General features: G+C 46.4%; 6 protein-coding genes and 1 non-coding gene across 7 annotated transcripts; 3 read left to right on the forward strand and 4 right to left on the reverse strand. All coding sequences in view use genetic code 12, as the record gives it.

The window, feature by feature from the left end:
- Positions 1-796: 796 nt before the first annotated feature.
- On the reverse strand, positions 797-1,801 carry FOB63_003805 (diphthamide synthase; the record flags this gene model as incomplete). Its single annotated transcript, XM_002614650.1, has 1 exon — positions 797-1,801. The coding sequence occupies one exon, from the start codon at positions 1,799-1,801 to the stop codon at positions 797-799; it is 1,005 nt and encodes a 334-aa protein (XP_002614696.1).
- A 1,805-nt stretch (positions 1,802-3,606) lies between these two features.
- On the reverse strand, positions 3,607-6,780 carry GDH2 (glutamate dehydrogenase (NAD(+)); the record flags this gene model as incomplete). The annotated part of the gene is made up of 1 exon (XM_002614649.1): positions 3,607-6,780. The coding sequence occupies one exon, from the start codon at positions 6,778-6,780 to the stop codon at positions 3,607-3,609; it is 3,174 nt and encodes a 1,057-aa protein (XP_002614695.1).
- Positions 6,781-8,128: 1,348 nt separating this feature from the next.
- Positions 8,129-9,445, forward strand: APM4 (Apm4p; the record flags this gene model as incomplete). The annotated part of the gene is made up of 1 exon (XM_002614648.1): positions 8,129-9,445. The coding sequence occupies one exon, from the start codon at positions 8,129-8,131 to the stop codon at positions 9,443-9,445; it is 1,317 nt and encodes a 438-aa protein (XP_002614694.1).
- A 149-nt stretch (positions 9,446-9,594) lies between these two features.
- PRS5 (ribose phosphate diphosphokinase subunit) lies at positions 9,595-10,773 on the forward strand (the record flags this gene model as incomplete). Its single annotated transcript, XM_002614647.1, has 1 exon — positions 9,595-10,773. One exon carries the CDS (start codon positions 9,595-9,597, stop codon positions 10,771-10,773), a length of 1,179 nt encoding a protein of 392 aa, XP_002614693.1.
- A 167-nt stretch (positions 10,774-10,940) lies between these two features.
- FOB63_003809 (uncharacterized protein) lies at positions 10,941-12,794 on the reverse strand (the record flags this gene model as incomplete). Its single annotated transcript, XM_002614646.1, has 1 exon — positions 10,941-12,794. One exon carries the CDS (start codon positions 12,792-12,794, stop codon positions 10,941-10,943), a length of 1,854 nt encoding a protein of 617 aa, XP_002614692.1.
- Positions 12,795-13,356: 562 nt separating this feature from the next.
- On the forward strand, positions 13,357-13,427 carry FOB63_005616. Its single transcript has one exon. It is a non-coding gene; the product is annotated as a tRNA-Gly (tRNA).
- A 62-nt stretch (positions 13,428-13,489) lies between these two features.
- On the reverse strand, positions 13,490-17,167 carry FOB63_003810 (transport protein particle complex II subunit; the record flags this gene model as incomplete). The annotated part of the gene is made up of 1 exon (XM_002614645.2): positions 13,490-17,167. The coding sequence occupies one exon, from the start codon at positions 17,165-17,167 to the stop codon at positions 13,490-13,492; it is 3,678 nt and encodes a 1,225-aa protein (XP_002614691.2).
- Between the last annotated feature and the right edge of the window lie 557 nt (positions 17,168-17,724).

Consider the following 17,724-nt stretch of genomic DNA (forward strand, 5'->3'; position numbering starts at 1 on the left):
AAGTATACAATTACGAATGTTGCCACGAACAATACACAGATAAAAGTACGCATCCTCAAAGTGTAGACTACGGTGACATATTCAAGTAGCGATAAGGATAAATGCTCATTTTCTCATGGAAGATGCAGATTTTTCGACTGACTGGACGGGTGGTCTCTTCGAATCGTGGAAAGATCTAAAGTCTCCAAGATAGACCAGTAAGGTAGCTTAATCGTGATGAGTCCATAAAATCTCCTTGAATACAGCAAAACGAGATATTTCAACTTTTAATATGGCTGAGCTGAGCAAATCAGAAATCAGTTTTTTGTAGAGATGGAATTTAAATAGTACAAGGCACCGCATCTGAATCCAGCGGCCAAAGACCACAATTTTCTTTCAACCCACTTTTATCGATGTTTCTTCATTTATAGATTTACAAACGTAGAATTTACATGTACGTGTCCAGTAGAACACCCTTCTTGGTGCATCATAGTAGGGATGTCTGTAATCTCCTTTATTTCGGAATTAACGGCATCGTAAACTGTCTTGAATCAGACCTGAACAAACTTGATCATAGACTAAGCCAGGGAAAAAAGTGAAGAGATTGAAATCAAAGGACAAAGGAAAGGATCTGCGATTTCAGTTTGTGCTTCAAAGCCTACGAGATGTGGAGATATGTGTGGTTCTTCACATTCATTAGTTCTATCCTGCCGTAAACATTTGAGTAACCGTGCTCTATATGTATTTCTTCTTGTCTTCTGTCTTCTGTCTTCTGTCTTCTTATCCTGTCCTCTTGTCCTGTCCTTGCCCTGTTTTCCTATGCCCACTGCTGCACCACATTATCGTAAAACGAACATGTCACGATGTTTTCCCCCACCCAGTCGCCTCCATAGCACATGCTTTCGTGGTCGCCCTTGAAGTATGTTGAGATATTCGGCACACCGTCGCCAGGCTCTATGATTCGAGCTCCGTCGTACATGCAACAGGCCAAAACCCTGGTGGCATCAGGCGCCGGGATCAATCTCCACACGCCGCCGTTCAAGTTCTGGCGAGAGTTTTCCTTCGGGAGCAACGCCAGGTGCAAAACAGGCCCGTCCGGCGAATCCAACATGCGCAAATCAAACGTCCGCAAACAGTCGTCGTACGAGCCTGTCCAAAGCGTGTTGGGCTTCAGCGGAAGCCACTTTTCGCCCGAGCAGAGAATCGAGACGACCCCGGCGTCGTGGAACCGAGGCCCCGTGGCCCAAATGGGGCATTCCATCCTTCTATCGTGGGCGGCAAGTTTGGCGTCGTCGCCGCCGGTGAAAACGACATTTTCTGCTCCGGCCAGCTCGCCAAACGCGCCGGTCCAGCACTCGAGGGAATGGGACGTCCAGTAAACGCATTCGCCCGTTTCCAAATCCACAAGCGCCGCCTCGCCGCTTGTGGCCGTGGCCAAGACCGTTTTGGCGCTGCGGGGATCGAAAAACACCAGCGTCACAAGCACGTCGGGCTCAAACACCTGGACTGTGCGTTTTTCCGAAGCCGCCGCGTCTTCAAACGCCCAAACACGGATTTCTCCCGTCAGATGCGCCAGCACGAAAAGCAGCAGGTTGCCGGGGCAGAACTTCAAGTCGAGAATGGCCAGCAGCGTGGGCGTCGAGCCCAAGGGGCGGAATTGGCCGTTTTCCGTCCTGTAAACGTCAACCAGGCCGTGTCTGGCGCCCGACTCCTCCAACTTGTATGTTCCCAAAAGAACAACAGAGGGGTCTTCGGGGTGGATCCGAAGACAGCACGGCGGAAGCTCTGTTTTCGTCACGGCAATGCGTTGTGCAGTTCTCATTGAAGAGGAAGCAAGAAGCTAGAATGGCTCAAGAAATACGCGAGATGAGATACAGTCACAATGGGAGATGAGAAGGAAATGAGAAGGGGATGCAATGGGATGACAATGGGATGATAATGGGATGACAATGGTGACTTCAAGTCACAGTATTGAATTTACGGTAATGGACATTGTACTGTTAGAATGAAAAAGGTAGAAGAAGTTTTGGATCAGAATTGGATTTTTGTCACATTGCCCATTTTCGTGGTATTTGTGCGAATACTAGAATCGACTTCAAGATGATAAATAAGATGATAATAAGATGACAATAAGATGATAAATAAGAACAGACTGGATGATAAATGAGAACAAGACCGGATGCTTGAAAGTACAGAGGCTGGAAAGTGTCAAGTGTCATGTTAAACGGAAGCTAATTTCATGTTATCTTAGATTCGAGTCTTGTGATCAGCAGTAATATATAGATACTGCGCTTTCATGGAAGCTGGAACAAAGTTGAAAACCTCAAAGTTGTATTTATGCTCTTAGGCCATTTCTACTGATTCCTTTTCTCCTTAATGGTTTCCAATTAATAGCCAAAAATGCAGTCTGACATCGAATCATTCATGTGATCCATAAATAATCCGTAGACTCTTCGGTGAACCACATGGCTTTACTTCTGACTAAGTAAGACAACTTCATTGCTCTGCTGTTTCAATCTTCGAACATCCAGCTTATTGAAGCGAAAAAGTGGCTGATCCATCTACCCCTCCATCACATGAAACTTTGACCAATAGTTCGGAAAAAGACAGACGAATTAGACTAAGACAAATCAGACTAAGACAAATAAGACTAAGACAAATTAGGCAATAAAGGTAACCAAGACAAATAATGCAAAGACACATAGTAAAAATAAGACGAATAGGACAGACAAATAATACAAATAATACAAATAAGACAAATAAGACAAATAAGATAAAGACAAATGAGACAGACAAATGAGACAGACAAATGAGACAGACAAATGAGACAGATGGATAAGACAAATAAGACTAAGACAAATAAGACAAATAAGACAGACAAGCAAATAAGACAAATGAGACAAATAAGACAGATGAGACAAATAGACAGACAAATAAGTCAAATAAGACAAATAAGACAGACAAGCAAATAAGACAAATGAGACAAATAAGACAGATGAGACAAATAGACAGACAAATAAGTCAAATAAGACAAATAAGACAGACAAGCAAATAAGACAAATGAGACAAATAAGACAGATGAGACAAATAGACAGACAAATAAGTCAAATAAGACAAATAAGAGACAATGCTTGCCGACATGTGCTTCGCACGCCGCCCTATATCTCTCTCGGATCTTCTTCTTCAACTCCAATGAACTTGTGGCAGAAGTGGAACAGTCTTCCTGTCAAGGCCCGCTACTACATCGGCGCCTCGACGTTTGTTTTTGCGCTTGTCGGCGATTACGTCACCTCTCGTGTCAACGACGAAGTTGTTTCTCGGAAGAAAATCCTCACCGAATTGGAAAAGGAATCAGACAAGTGACGTGTTTTCTTGAAGGGTGATTGGTCGAGCCGTCTTGATCTTGCTTGCTTTGACTTTTCCTCTGGCCGTTTGTCTTCTGCTTTTCTTTCTACGTCTCATCAAGATCGACTAGGTGCCACAATCACTTTGAATGGCCATTCCACAATTTAAATAGTCCAACCACTTGTACATAACAATCTAGGATGAAAGTCACTATCATAGTAAACCCAATGTTTTTTTCTCACTACATCATAGTAAACCCAATGTTTTTTCTATTACCTGCGCCTACAAAAGCTTGCGGGCGACAAACTCCTTTCTGATCAGCGAAATGAACTCCAAGAACTTGGCCGGGTTGGAGTCGATACCGCGTGAGTAGACAAACCGGGCCGCCAACCGCGTGGCGAACAACGCCTTCAAGTATGTTTCCGGAACACGCGCCAAGATGTCCTTGATGCCGATCTTCTGTAACAACAATGGTGGGAGAGCGTCCACCAAGACAGCGTTCCGGAAATCAACATCGTCGTTCCACAATTCCTTCGAGTTGGCCAACTCGTCGGCTAACTTGTTGATCGCCTGCGAAAGTTTATCGGACAACTCGGTGATAGGTTGCCCTGTAGATTGTCTCAACAGCCACAATCCTTCAAATTCGGCCTCGGCATTGGACACAATCTTCGCTTGCACATCCTTGACGTAGTCCTCGTAGAACTGTGGCTTGACACCGTTCTTGCCGACACACATGTTCTCCAAGAAGCCCTTGTCGTCAAACGAAAGAGCAGCAAGCACTTCAAGAGAAGACGAGGTCACACCACCCTTGTTCGTAGACGCATCTTTGAACACAATGCATCCCGCTTGCTCCAAAATAATCTTGGCCGATTGCGTGATGAAAAGATTGGCACCTTCCACAAAGTACGGAATGATGCTCTTGCCTGTCTTTTGGTCAATCAATTCGTGAACATTGTTGGTGTCAATGGCAGCTGGTCTACCTCCGCAAGGAACAAACAAGTCCACACCTTGAGGTCCATAGATCTCTCTAAGCTTCACGTGGAAAGAGTTACGGAACGAAACGCCAGATGTCACCACCATTCCGTTTGGCAACGTCACCTCAACATCGTCAACCAAGACAACAAATCCATCCTTTGAGAGCTTGCTGCGATCATAGTGGTCAATCATCTTACGCTCATGAGCTAAGCGCAAAAGTTCTTGCTTGTCCAAGCCATTAGGATCGGCAATGACACCAGAACCGTCGACGATACCAACGTAGTTCTCATTTCTAGAGAGCTTGATTTCGTTGGACCCCAAGTCTCCGTCAGGACCACCAGTCTGGACTTTCCTGACAGTGGCGTTGTCGACTCCAAGTTTTTCGTAAATCTTGTTGACATATGCTCTGACAGATAACGTGGTCATACCATACTCGTCGTGAGGAATACCTCCGATTTGCTGGCTCTTACCAGTAAAGAAGGACTTCCACCATGGAGCACCTCTACTGCGAGCATGAAGAGCAGCCCAATCAACGTAACCGGCAGTACCTTCATCTGGGCCCAAAAAGAGAATTTCTTGTTGCTGGTAGAGGTCCACGTATGGTTCCTTGGCTCCTGGGATGTGCTGCTTAAGCAACAAGTCGATCAAGGAGTCAATGTACTTCTCAAACGAGGCTTTAGGGGTCTCTTGAGCCATACCTGGATCAAGCAAGATAACACCTTTAGAGCCACCCTCGGGAATGTCTTTGTTTTTCTTTTGTTGCGTTGCAGCCAAGTTGTAGTTCTCATCAAACAAGTTGCGCACATTCACATTATAGGCATCAACGGAGCGCGAGCGGACAATACGGATACCACCACGAGCAATGTCTCTGAAACGAATGTGGAAACCTCTGAAATCCGAACCCACAACGAAAAACATACCGAAAGGTGTTTCTGGGTATTCCGAAACAGGCAAGAACGAAGGGTTCAATCTGAAAGAGATGGCAACCTTTGTAGAGGTGTAGAAGTTCGTCTTGAGCACAGCCTTGTTGAACATGTAGAGCGCACGCAAAACCACGGCGTGATGCTCATTCTGAGAACATTCTCTGCTGAGCAAATGTTCAAACTCCTCTTCTGAACCCACTGGAGTGATTTGTGAAAGTCTCTGGTAAGACAAAGTCTTCTCCATAGACAGGCGGATGTAGTGAACATCGGCGAACAGGCGGTACAACTTGCGGACAATATCTTTTTTCACAGAAAAGACATCCTTGATGTAATCCTGGGTGTAAGTTTCGGCCCGCAAACGCTTCTTCAACGAGTTCAACACCTCAGCATGCTGGATCAGCTTCGAAGGATCGAGCAACTGCGACAATTTGGTGTATTCAGGACCCAATCTGTTCAAGAAGTGTGTCACGAAAATGACACCACACTGCGAGTAAATAGCCTCTTGCAAGGACAATTCACGTTGTGCGAACAAGTCGTGGAAGTAGTTGTGTGGGATACAGTAAAGCAACGAAGCTTCCTTGATAACCTGGTAGATCAGCAAGTCGAGAGGGTTTTTTTTACTGAGCTCTGTTCCACGAATGTACATGGAGATCACAGTGACACCGTTTGAAAATTGCTCAACGTATTTTCTAGTGGTGCGGAGCTTGTAGTAGTCTGCCAAGTCTGACAAGGCCGAGTTGTAGTGTGGAGAGGTTTTCTGGCGGAACCCGATAACCACACGGTACTCATCCGAGTCGTCCACAGCAAAGTGCTGAATCACCGGACCTGTCGAGGCCACCACGCGGCGGATGATGTCGGAATAGACGGCCTTGGTGTTGGCGGAAACGATCTTCAAAAACGTCTCGTCACCAATACGGTTGATATCCGTTTCGTTGGCGTCTGCTGCCTCATCCACGTACTTTGTCTTGTAGATGAAGTGGCACCGTACCTGTTGGCGGGCAAACACGGCTGCGCTCTCTGGCGAAGAGTATTTCTCGGCAACACCAGCCAAAATCGGGTCTGAGGAGACATTGAGCGGAGCGGAAAAGTACTCGAGCCTGTACGCGCCAGCGCCGTGTGACGGATCAATGTACTTGTCGTCAATGTATTCATCAAAACGGAGCCCCTGAGGCGCCCCTTGGATCTGCGTGTCGAAAAAGACAGCATGGTCCTCGGCCTCGCGCTTGTAGCGGATCAATGGCTGCTCTTGCACACGGGTGTCGGACGCAAACGCCTGGACTTTGCACGAGTATAACGAGTGGATGTGAGAGGCAATTCCTTGCGGCGATTCACGGGCGAAAAAGACATCGTCAATTCCCAAGCAATCGTAGAACCAGCGGGCCTCCAGCTCAATCAAAGTGTCTGGAATGAGGCCTGTCGACTCCAACAAGTCGAGCACCTCGTCGAACTGGCGCTGTTTTCCCGAGAAGGGTGTAGTAATGTAGTCGTTTCTGAACAGGTGGACCGAGGACGAATCCGAATCGGCCTGGATAGTCAAGCTAGACACGTCAACACTCATGGCGAAAAGAAGTTTGCGTTTCTTTTGGAAAGGCGGTTTTGCTTTTTGTAAAATTTAAAACCAAACGACACTGGACAAGAAGGTGCCAGATAATCTCTCAGTTATATATAGTGTGGATGCTGATCCGGTTAAGACAGGTGGGCCAGCTTCGGGAATTGTTGCGTGAAAAAAAATTTTTGGGTCTCGTTGACTCGTATTTATACTTGGACTTGTAAATGGGCGGTTGGGGTTTTTGTTTCTTTTACTTATGTCACAAGTCGGTTCCCGGGATTTTGACATTCGGCATCAAAGTGGGGTGTACGGCGATGTCGTGGTCAGCGCCCAACTATTACATGTCGCGGGGTCAAGAATGCCAGGCGCCGGTGACCAATGTCGCACCGCCTCTGAAGAAATGTCGCGCGGGCTTTTACTTCCGTGGCTCTAACATCCGTCAAATGGTGACTCTGAGCTTCGTGTACATGTCTCTACCCTCCGGTAAAAGTCCGGCAAGGCTTTTCCCATCGAAGCCACCACAATTTTTCCAAACCAAACAAGATTGTGGTTGGAGATGTACGGGTGTTTCCCCGGATTTTTTGTCACGCCTGTCGGTCCAAAACGCCGCGCATCCCAAATTGCGCCCCACAGTTTAGAGAATATCCTGGTAAGAAAGGTATTCGCTTCGCGGGCTCAAATGTTCGGCGGCTGCAAATATCCTGCTAAGACAGGTATAATGCATGTCGCCTAAATGTCTCTATACATCTCAGGGCCCCGCCCCAATGTAAGGCTTCATGCGCACCTCCAGTACCAGGATTTGCTTCCGTCCGCGAATAGCCAGTTTTATCCGGATAAAAGAGTTGTTTCCATCGCCAACACTTTCGCTTTTCGGAACAAATATAGAGATTTTCCTGCTCTAGACATTTGACATTGTCGTATTTTCCCCTGATGTTGTCTATAACTTTTTTTTAGTTACTTGGTTGCTTTTAGCTCTTGGTTTTTTTTTCTTCTTGGCTTCTTTTCTTTTTGCTCTTCTAGACCTTTCAATTTCACTTGCTTACTTTGAACTTCAGATTCACTGTGAACTTTTCCTGATTTACTTCTTTCCTGATTTGTTCTTCAACCTTCCTTCTGCGTTCAGTTTTTTCTTTTATTTTCTTTCTCTTTCAGTTTTTTTTTTTCTTTCAGTTTTTCTTTCATTTTCGTTCTTGATTTTCCTGTTGGTCTTTATACCTGGCAGCTATTTTGGCAGCTATTTTGGCAGCCTGAAAAGTCAAAACATCGAGGTCCTTTGGCATGTGCCCACGGTCACGTGAGCCCGCTTTCGACTCGCGCGCTAAAGGCTGAGTCCGCCCACTCCGGATCTAAAACGTCAATGATCAGCGCCGTTTTCATCTACAATGCCATTGGCGACGTGCTAATGGTCAAGTTCTACAAGGATTCGGTCAAGCGAAATGTCCTGGATATTTTCCGGCTCCAGGTCATCACTCCTTCGACCCGTACGTCTTCTCGCGAAACGGTACTGCCGGTGTTAACCTTGGGCTCTACATCTTTTCTCTATGTCCACACGGCCCACCTTTGGTTTGTGGCTGTAACGCGCTCGAACCAGGATGCTCTGGTGGTGATGGAATTCTTGGAGTCGCTTGTCGCGTTGTTTGAACAACTTTTCGCTTCCAACTCGTCGCGTGCATTGACTGAAGACGACATCACTGCAAACTTTGCCGACATTTATGAGGTTCTTGATGAGGTGGCAGATTTCGGATTCCCAACAAATACAGAAGCGGCCCATGTGGCATCTGTGGTGCCTGGTCTCCGGATCGGCGCACCCCGCTCGCGCTCCGTGGCTGATTCCAATAACCATGGGAGCTCCAAACCTTCGGAAAAATCGATGAACGACCCAGCCTATGACATCAGTAAAGTGCCTTGGCGTGAGCAGGGTCTCAAGTACCGCCGAAACGAAATCCATTTGAATGTCGACGAAAAAGTTCATGTACTCATCGACGCCCGTGGTCAGGCTCTTCGGCTGTACATTGACGGCACCATAACCATGAAGACCCGGTTGTCTGGAATGCCCGTGTGCCGTTTTGGGCTTGCTGATGAACGTGACGACGCATTGGGCTCTGTCTCTTTGGACGACTTCAAGTTCCACCAATGTGTTGATTTGGCCATGTACGACTCTGAGCATGTCATTCGTTTTGTTCCTCCAGATGGCACTTTCCAGCTCATGTCATACCATTTGGCTCGCCGTGGTAGCTTGCCATTTTCGTTGATTCCACGCGTTGACGAGCTTCCGGATAAGCTTTGTCTCACGTTGCATATTCGTTCGAATTACCCGCCGAAAACATTGGCAACTGGAGTTCAAATACGTGTTCCTGTTTTCAAAAATGTCGGCCGTGTAACTGCGCACGCTTCTGTGGGGAAAGCGCAATTTGACCCAGAAACCTCTGCCGTCGTCTGGCGACTCAACAAAGTGCATGGCGAGACTCATGGCCAGTTGTCTGTCGAAATGCCATATGGAGAAGGCTTTAGTGGATGGTCTCGACCACCTATATCCATGGATTTCAAGATGGATACATACAGTGCCAGTCGTCTTGCAGTTCGGTATTTGAAAGTAGTGGAAAAGGCCAATTACAGAACTGTCAAATGGGTCCGCTATACTACACACGCAGGTTCTTACGAGGTTCGTTTCTAGACTTTTCTTTCTTTTCTAGGCCATCTCTTTGGGTTTTGTTCATCATGATTCTGCCGAATATGTGGTGATAGTGTCACGTGCTCAAATCTTGGGCCTGCGCATTTTTAACAAATTGGTACACTAAAATTTTCTCCCCCACGTTCTCCATCATGAAGGATATTGTTGTTCTTTGCGGGACATCTATTGAAGGTCTCACACGGTCTATATGTCGAAACTTGACCCTTGAGCAAGGGCAGGTTGAACTGCGCAAATTTTCCAATGGTGAAACATCTATCGAAATCAAGGGCTCTGTGCGTGAAAAGGATGTGTTCATTGTACAAAGTGGCTCAGGCAACGTAAATGACAATTTCATGGAACTCCTCATCTTAATCTCCGCATGCAAAACTGCCAGTGCCAAAAGAGTCACTGTCGTTTTACCTTTCTTCCCATACTCAAGACAACCGGAAAACCCAAAAGTCGCTATGGATGGCCAGAGCAAGAACGCAAACAATAACGTCTTTTCTCATTTCCTATCGAAACCGAAAGAGATTGTAACTAACGCCTCTGCTATCAACTTGTTGGGTGCAGTTGACGAGAATGGTAGAGGCAGTAGTGGATACAAGCAATGGGTCAGTCCTAGCGGAACGCTTGTGGCTAGCTTATTGACTACTGCTGGCGCGGATAGATGCATAACAATGGATTTACATGATCCTCAGTTCCAAGGATTCTTTGATATCCAGGTGGATAACTTGTATCTGAGGCCGTTGTTCAAAAGATACATCATGGACTATGTTCCAAATTATAGAGACTGTGTTATTGTGTCCCCAGACAGCGGTGGAGCCAAAAGAGCCACTGCTATCGCTGATGCTATTGGCTGCTCATTTGCGTTGATCCACAAGGAGCGTAAAATTAAGGTTACCCAGGAAACTGTCGGATCACCACTTCTTTCAGCGTCCGTCTCCATGGCCAGCACGAACTCTACTACACAAATGACCAATCCATCGATGCTTGTTGGTGACGTCAAGGGTCGCGTATGTGTATTGATTGATGATCTTGCAGACACTTGTACCACGATAACGAGGGCAGCCAAGCTTTTGAAAGACACCGGCGCTTCGTTTGTTTACTGTTTGGTTACACATGGTGTTTTCAGCGGGGACGCAATTGAGAAGGTTCTCGTTTCGGATATCGACAAGCTCGTCACCACCAACAGTATCCCACAAGCTGACAATGTTGCCTTTTTGGGTGAGAAGAGATTTGAGGTGTTGGATGTGTCGCGGATTTTTGCTGAGGCCATCAGAAGAATCCACAACGGTGAGTCTGTTTCCATGCTCTTCGACCAAGGATGGTAGAAAGCTGTCCAAGTTGTTTTCTCTGCATTCTTACATAGTTGGCCGCTGTTGGCGTTTCTCAATGTACATTAGACATTTGAAGGTGAAAATGCAGTTCCATAAGCGCCGAATGAATCCAGTTCGCTCTCTCTGTTTACTCTATCTCTGTGCCTGTCTCTATGTCTTCCTCATTGCATGCCAGCAAGCTCAGCCTGCGCTTTCCTGTTGTGACGTCCTTTCCTATTATGATTCCCCACCACAGCTTTATTCTTTTCTTTTCTCGCCTGCGTGCGTCTGTCTGTTGGTGTTGGCGTTGAAGGTTTTCTTGTCTCTTTTACCTCGGCGTCCCTCTGTGTTCTCCTCTTATTGGAAAAATGGAAAACATACTGTTCTTCCAAAAGACGGAATCTCTTTGGCGACTTGTGGAGCATGCGGAACCAGCCCTCGATCTGCTCGTCTGTCCATTTCGTGGCGTTTTTCATTTCGCCTCTGATCTTGGACTTGCGAGAGCTCTTGTCGAACGCAGCTTCTCCCTCGGTCTTGAAGTACCCAAACAAATTAAGTTCATTCTTATCCACCACGGGCGGCGCCGGAGCAGGCGATCCTTGAGTTTCTGGAACGGGTTCGTTTTCATCTTCAAACACTGCCAAACGGGCCTTATCCTTGTTTTTCGGCTTCTTCTCGTACTCGTAGAATGCAGCTCCGGAAGTGTGTTCTTGGTCGTCATACGTGTCGTCTCTTTCGTCCTCGTCGCTTTCATAGAGAAGCTTCAAAGCGGCGGATAAGGTTCGCTTTTTCATTTCTTCGGCAGACGCCTTTTCCGGTTCTTTCGACTGCTTGCCAAGAACCTCGGTGGTTTCGTTTTCCTGAAGGCTGAACCTTGCAAGGCCGCGTTCCAATTCCGCCTGGGACACTGTGATTTCCTTCTTTTGGGTTTCCTCGAAGTCAGCAATCGAGTCTACGAGCAGAGGATTTTCGAGAAGCACATTGGTCACTTTCTCGACGTTCCCGTCGTTCTCCAAAAGCACGGTCTTGGCCTTCAGCTCGGTGAGGGCAGGAAACATGTCCACCAAAAACTCAACGTCTTTCATGTTGACGGATGGCGCAGTTTTGATGGAAATGCTTCTTAAAAAGGGCAACCGTTCTTCCAAGCCCGGGTTCATTTCCTTGTACGGCTCGGATAGGATTATGGCACTGAGCAACGGCGACATCGCCAAGGTGCCGGAGCTGGAAATGCCCAACACAGACATGACTTTGGCCAACTTGGCCGGCGAAAGCGACAAAACACTAATAACCATCGCCAGCTTGACTATGTGGGCGTGGACACTTTTTCCGCCCGCATAGAGTCTCTCCAATGCCTCGATCCAGTCTTCGTTCACAAACGTTTCGGCGAAAGAAACGCCTGCGGTCTTGTTCTTGTCCTTGGAGACGATTTTTTTGCTTGTTTTTGCGCCGCTGAGCAGAAATTTCTGCACCGGGCCCGTCGTTTGCTGGCCCAAAAGCATGGCAAGGTACTTCAAGTGGTGGAGAGAGAATTTGCCTGCGCCAATCTGCTCGGCCAAGTGTTTTCGGAGCACTGGCACCAGCGAGATCTTGCCCAGTTTCTTGTTGTCGTTCATTGGCGACTTGAACGACCCGTCGATGAGCCGGCGGACAAGGCTTGTGTTTTTTTCCACGTACACCAACACAAAATGCCACAAGGACTCTGGTCCTAGGCCGAGTTTCACCACGCTGTACAGCTTTATGACTTGCAAAACATAGGCCCGAAGCAAGGCGGTGTTTTTGCGGATCTCCGGGTTGATGGCGCCAAGAGAGAAGATCCGGGTCGTTTCCTCCGACGTTTCGGCAAGATACACCTTGAGGAAAAGTTGGAACTGTTGCTGGCTCTTGACATTGAGCTTGATTTTGCCACTCAAGAGAACCTGGCAGAGCTGGATGTAGCCTTCCAAAAGATGCACCCAGATCACGGGATCCTTGTCGATAAGAGACGATCTGAGCTTGAACGGCGGATAATGGGGGATCGGGATGTACGTGTCTTCCATTGAAGGTGTTCTTCTTCTGTATGCAAGAGGAGAAGTATGATGAGAATAAATGAGTGAGAATAAATGAGTGAGAATAAATGAGTGAGAATGAGTGAGAATAAATGAGTGAGAATGATGAGAATGATAAGAATGATGAGAATGAATAAGAATCAGAATGTTGACATGGAATGAAGGAAGGAAGAATATTGAGAGAGCTTTTGGAGACGGACGAACATGTTTAAATTCACGGGCCTAAATTGAAATCTCGAATTGACTAGAATTCGGTTCTATCCATTGCTAGACCACTTTGCTATGAGAGGCAATGGACAAACAAGAAACGGAACATCCTTGAATTCCAGAGAGATGGATATAGCCCAATGTCTCCCAATTTGATGAAAATATTAGTAGTTACATTTGTTCTTTACTAGACGACTCAAGAATTCCAAGATGAAAATAAGGAAAATAAGGTATTAGGTTTGAAAGACAGGAAACAACGTCTACCACTGGATTAAACTAGGTTTTTTCTAATCTTCAATTCGTACTCTATTTCTTATATCTCAACTCTGCCATTTTTTATCATACTGCGCAAATAGTTTAGTGGTAAAATCCAACATTCCCATTGTTGAGTCCCTGGTTCGATTCCTGGTTTGCGCAAAACGCCATTTTTTTGCTTTTTACAATCTAGGGCCGGGCGAAAATGCTATTTGTATTTTTATCTAAAAGGAAAAAGTTATGCTATCTAGTTCTGGAACAACCAAAACTGTCTCAAGCGCGTTTTCGTTCACCACATCCATGCTTTGCTCTTGCGCCGAATTCGGCCTGATAAATACTTTCGGAAGCTGAAGATGGCCAACATTCAAAGGTATCAACGTGATGGAAAACTCGCGGTGGCCTCCAGATTCGTCAATCTCGAAGCTTTGTTTTTTGAATCCCGAGATGATCCAATTTTCCTCTTGCACAACAGAAAAATGGAAGTTTCTCGAGGCTGGGGTTTTCTTGGCCACGGGCGACGACGACGCCAATATCGGAGACGGCACATCGGTGCTCTTCCATTTGGGCGACGAGTCAATGCAAAGTCGGGCTTCAATGGGCTCTCCCACAAAATATTGCAGTTTCCGCTCAAACTGAAATTCCACCTGGTGGAGCATGCTGAGAAAAGGAACAGCCACAGAAATGTAAAGCTGGTGTTTGCGGGAAAACCGCTCTGGGCTGCCCGGGATGTTTGTGGCCAATTTTGCTAAGATTTCTTGCAAAACTTCTCTGTTTGAACTTTCTCTCACAACGGCAGAAAGGCCAGCGTCTGCCTTTTTCGAACAGGAACTCGCGTTCTTCAAAATCACCGTATCGTGGAAGGCGTAGTGGTTTAAGTCAAAGTCCAAGGGCCCAAGCTCGCTTTGGATAACGTGCAAATACTGCTCGAGTTTTGCCTCGCAAAGTTCCATTCTCAATTTCTCGAAAAGCGCCCTCTCACACTCTTGGTGCAAATCAGAATACGTGATTGTCAAGTCTAGTGTGTCTGAAGGTGCCATGTCTCCCTTGGGCCGAACACGGTAAAACATATATGCTGGCTGCTCACCAAAAACGAGTAAAGGCTCGAATTTCTGCTCAGGAGAGGAAATCTCGTACTTTCCATCGGGGCTTTCGAAAGAACAGTCAAGTACTCGAACCAAGTTCCCTCCATTGGCCCTTGCAATTTGAAACTTCGAATAGAGCGAATGGAGACGGAAAATATCTTGGACAGAAATGGCCAAATCCAAGTTTATATCGTGGCTGAGTGTGGTGTGGAACTCGAATTTTTCTTCGCCAGAAACGTACTCGACATCCACATTCAACGTAAGAAGTTTGGTGTCTCCGTAATATGTGAAAGGAACCTGTTGTGACCAAGATTCTTGTGGGGACAATTTCTCAATACTGAGACTCTGAGAAGCTGGCTCAATATTGAGTCCTGGGGTAATGTTGGAAATGGCCACATGGATATTTTCGATTTCTGCTCTTCCATTTTCCAATGAGAGAACAAACGACGAGTTGCCCATTTCGATCCGAGAAGGCTTAGATATCACCACTCTAAACTTCCGCGGGTCGGAGAACATGATAAATGGTTGATTGTGTTTTTGGAGCTGCGATGTGTTTTCGAGTTGCGGTTCTTCTATTCCATGACGAACAACTGTCTCATTGGCCTCTGATTCACTTTTATCTATCGCACCATGGACAAAATGAAGCGTTTCCGTCACTTTGAAAACCACACCCACTAGTTTAAACACGCCTTGACGGAAAACTTTAGACGTGACTAAAATCTCATGTTGCTGGACACTTTTTAGTGTAACATTTTCAGCATAGAATGCGAGCGTCTTCCCGGTTTCCATTTCTTCTAACTGAAGCTCGATTTCTCCAATCTTCATTTCCACGGCAAAATCATTTTCAACCTTGATAACCACAGAATACGAGTCTTTTTCGTCCGGATCTGCTTCGATATAAGGACTGACATGCAACCCCAAAAGCTCCTCCATGGGAAACACGAAAGGCTTATCGAGTTTAGACGAAATGTCGCAAATCTTGTCAAACAATCGGCGACGCTGGTTCTCGTTCTTCACCAAATTGTAATTGTTGATGCCCGGGACAGAGGCTCCGCCAGACTTCAACGTGGCGAAGAGTTTCAAGTTGGTTCGTAAAAGCTCTGTATAGTTGGCCATATCCAACTTTTCGAGACACTCGACATACACCTCTAGCAAAACGCCGCCCATAAAACTCCATCCATGCTGGATGAAATAATCGTACAGCGACAGGAGTACGTCAAAGGCTTCGCTGTACTCTTTTCTTCTGTAATGCAAAATGGCCAAATCAACACTCAAGAGATCGATGGTTTTGATTCTGTCGCAGGAAGCAAAGTCCTGAATGGCCGAGACGGTTAAAGTCTCAAAGCTTTTCTCGTACGACTCTTGGCTGCTGAGTTCGTTGCTCAATGGCAGATACGTGAACAGAATTTGTTCGCCTTTGCTGGTCTTTTCCGAATCATCCAAAGAAACGTCTTCGAGGAAAAATCCTGCTTCAGGCAACTCGTAACCCAAAGCCACAGCCAATTTCCCGAGAACTGTCCGTCTCAAAAGCCTAAGCTCTGCAGTATATTCCAAAATCTCCGCGACATGCGTGGGACCGTTTCCATCGGAGTTCTGGTCGTTGATTTCGATCAATTTCTGAGAAAGCGGCAAGTTCAAGTAGAAGTCGATGAGCGCACAGAACCACTCGTTCATTTTCGGAGTGTTGGCGTAGTTGTGGGCGATGTCGTTGACGAAAAGGATCAATTTCTGGAGCAAACTCAGAATGTGGATAGAAGAAACAGATACAGACGTAGCAAAGTTGGCCAAGCTCTGCAAAAGAAGCGACGCGTTGACGAAAAGCCCTACCTTCGTGGCGAACAAGTTGATGGGCGTTTTCTCGGAAAGATAGCGGGACAACTGCAATGACGGAACGTTGGACTCGTGTTCCGATTCCAAATAGAACATTTCCAAGTCGATTTTCTCGGGCAACGAGCACGCAGCCTCGTCAAAGGCGTCTCTGCAATCCTTCACGACAATCTTCAAAAGCTCTGTTATTTCGAGGTAAAGGTCGTAGGACTCGCTCAAAAAGCGCATATCGCCCAAAATGTGCATGAGCTTCAACTTGTTGTAGAGCAAGCGAAGCGAGGCCAACTTGTCGCCTTCTGGCAGGGCCTGGAGCCGCTCGGTTTCGAGCCGCTCGATCTCGCTCGTGAACGCGTTGTACCTCGCGTCAAACGTCTGTAGTAGGAGAATCTTGAATCGGGCAATAATCAGGTTGTACTCCGAGAGCTTGGCCATGTCGTCCGAATACGTCTGTCTGAGCTTGAAGATGTGGTCGTGGCCGTCTTCGTCGGCGCCGGACGCCACTCCTAGCTCCGTCTGCACCTTGGCTATGTATTTTCCGCCAGGGCCAAAATCCATGTTGATCTTGTCGAAAACAGACGTTTTCATCAAGGTCGACGGCTTGTCCAGCTTTGCGCTGGGCACCACCAACACTATGGCCCAGCCCATGCTCTCGGGAACCACAAGCTCCGTAAGCCACGCTATGATAAGCGGCCGAACCTGGCTTTTGTAAATGTCCATACTTTCCGCCTGGACAAAAATGAGCCGGAGGTAGACATTGTCAAAACCCCGGGCCTGGAGCCCCTGGCTCTTGTGCTGCTTCGACGGCACCTCTTCTTTAAGCGCCACGGGGAGAAGAGGAATCGATTTCACTGGTTTGAGCGGATGGTACTTCCAGTGAAGATTTGAGAGCGGGAACTTCGACACGAACTCGGGCTCGACCGCCGGAAACACCGAAAACGGGTCATAGTAGCCGATGCTGATGGGATTGCGGAGATTGAGCTTTTCCAAGCGCATGGTGGTGTTAACGGTGATGTGGATCTGTGTATGTGTGCAGGCTGAGGTTATTGATCATCAAATTATTGATTGATTAATTGATTAATATTGATTAATATTGATTCAATTATTGATTCAATTATTCGATGACTTGATTCAAGATTAACTTGATTTGAGGGTTGATGGATGTTCGGATCTTGATTGTTCTGTTATACGTGGTTTGTCTCGCATTTTTCGAGCCATGACTAAATCCAGGTGCCGTTGGATAAATTATTCATAGCTTTCAGCAGAATTGCCTACTGGGAATTTGCCTAGTCATTTCAAGTTTGGGTTACAGAATAGTAATTTTTTTTACCTGTCGAGTAACCTTTCCCGATTTTCGATATGTTCTGCTTTACACTTTAGATCGATATAGTTCAACACTTTGGCGGTCTGCTATCGTTTTAAAAATTATTTAGAGCTGAAACTGTTTCACTACTACTTATATTGGTAGGCGTATGAGATTCTGGGAGCTCAGCTATTTAACTGTTTCTGTCAGAAACATATACTAATTTACGAAAGACACCTAAACGGTCTGC

This window comes from Clavispora lusitaniae (assembly GCF_014636115.1).
Source record: "Clavispora lusitaniae strain FDAARGOS_655 chromosome Unknown tig00000185_pilon, whole genome shotgun sequence".
NCBI classification, from domain to species: domain Eukaryota; kingdom Fungi; phylum Ascomycota; class Pichiomycetes; order Serinales; family Metschnikowiaceae; genus Clavispora; species Clavispora lusitaniae.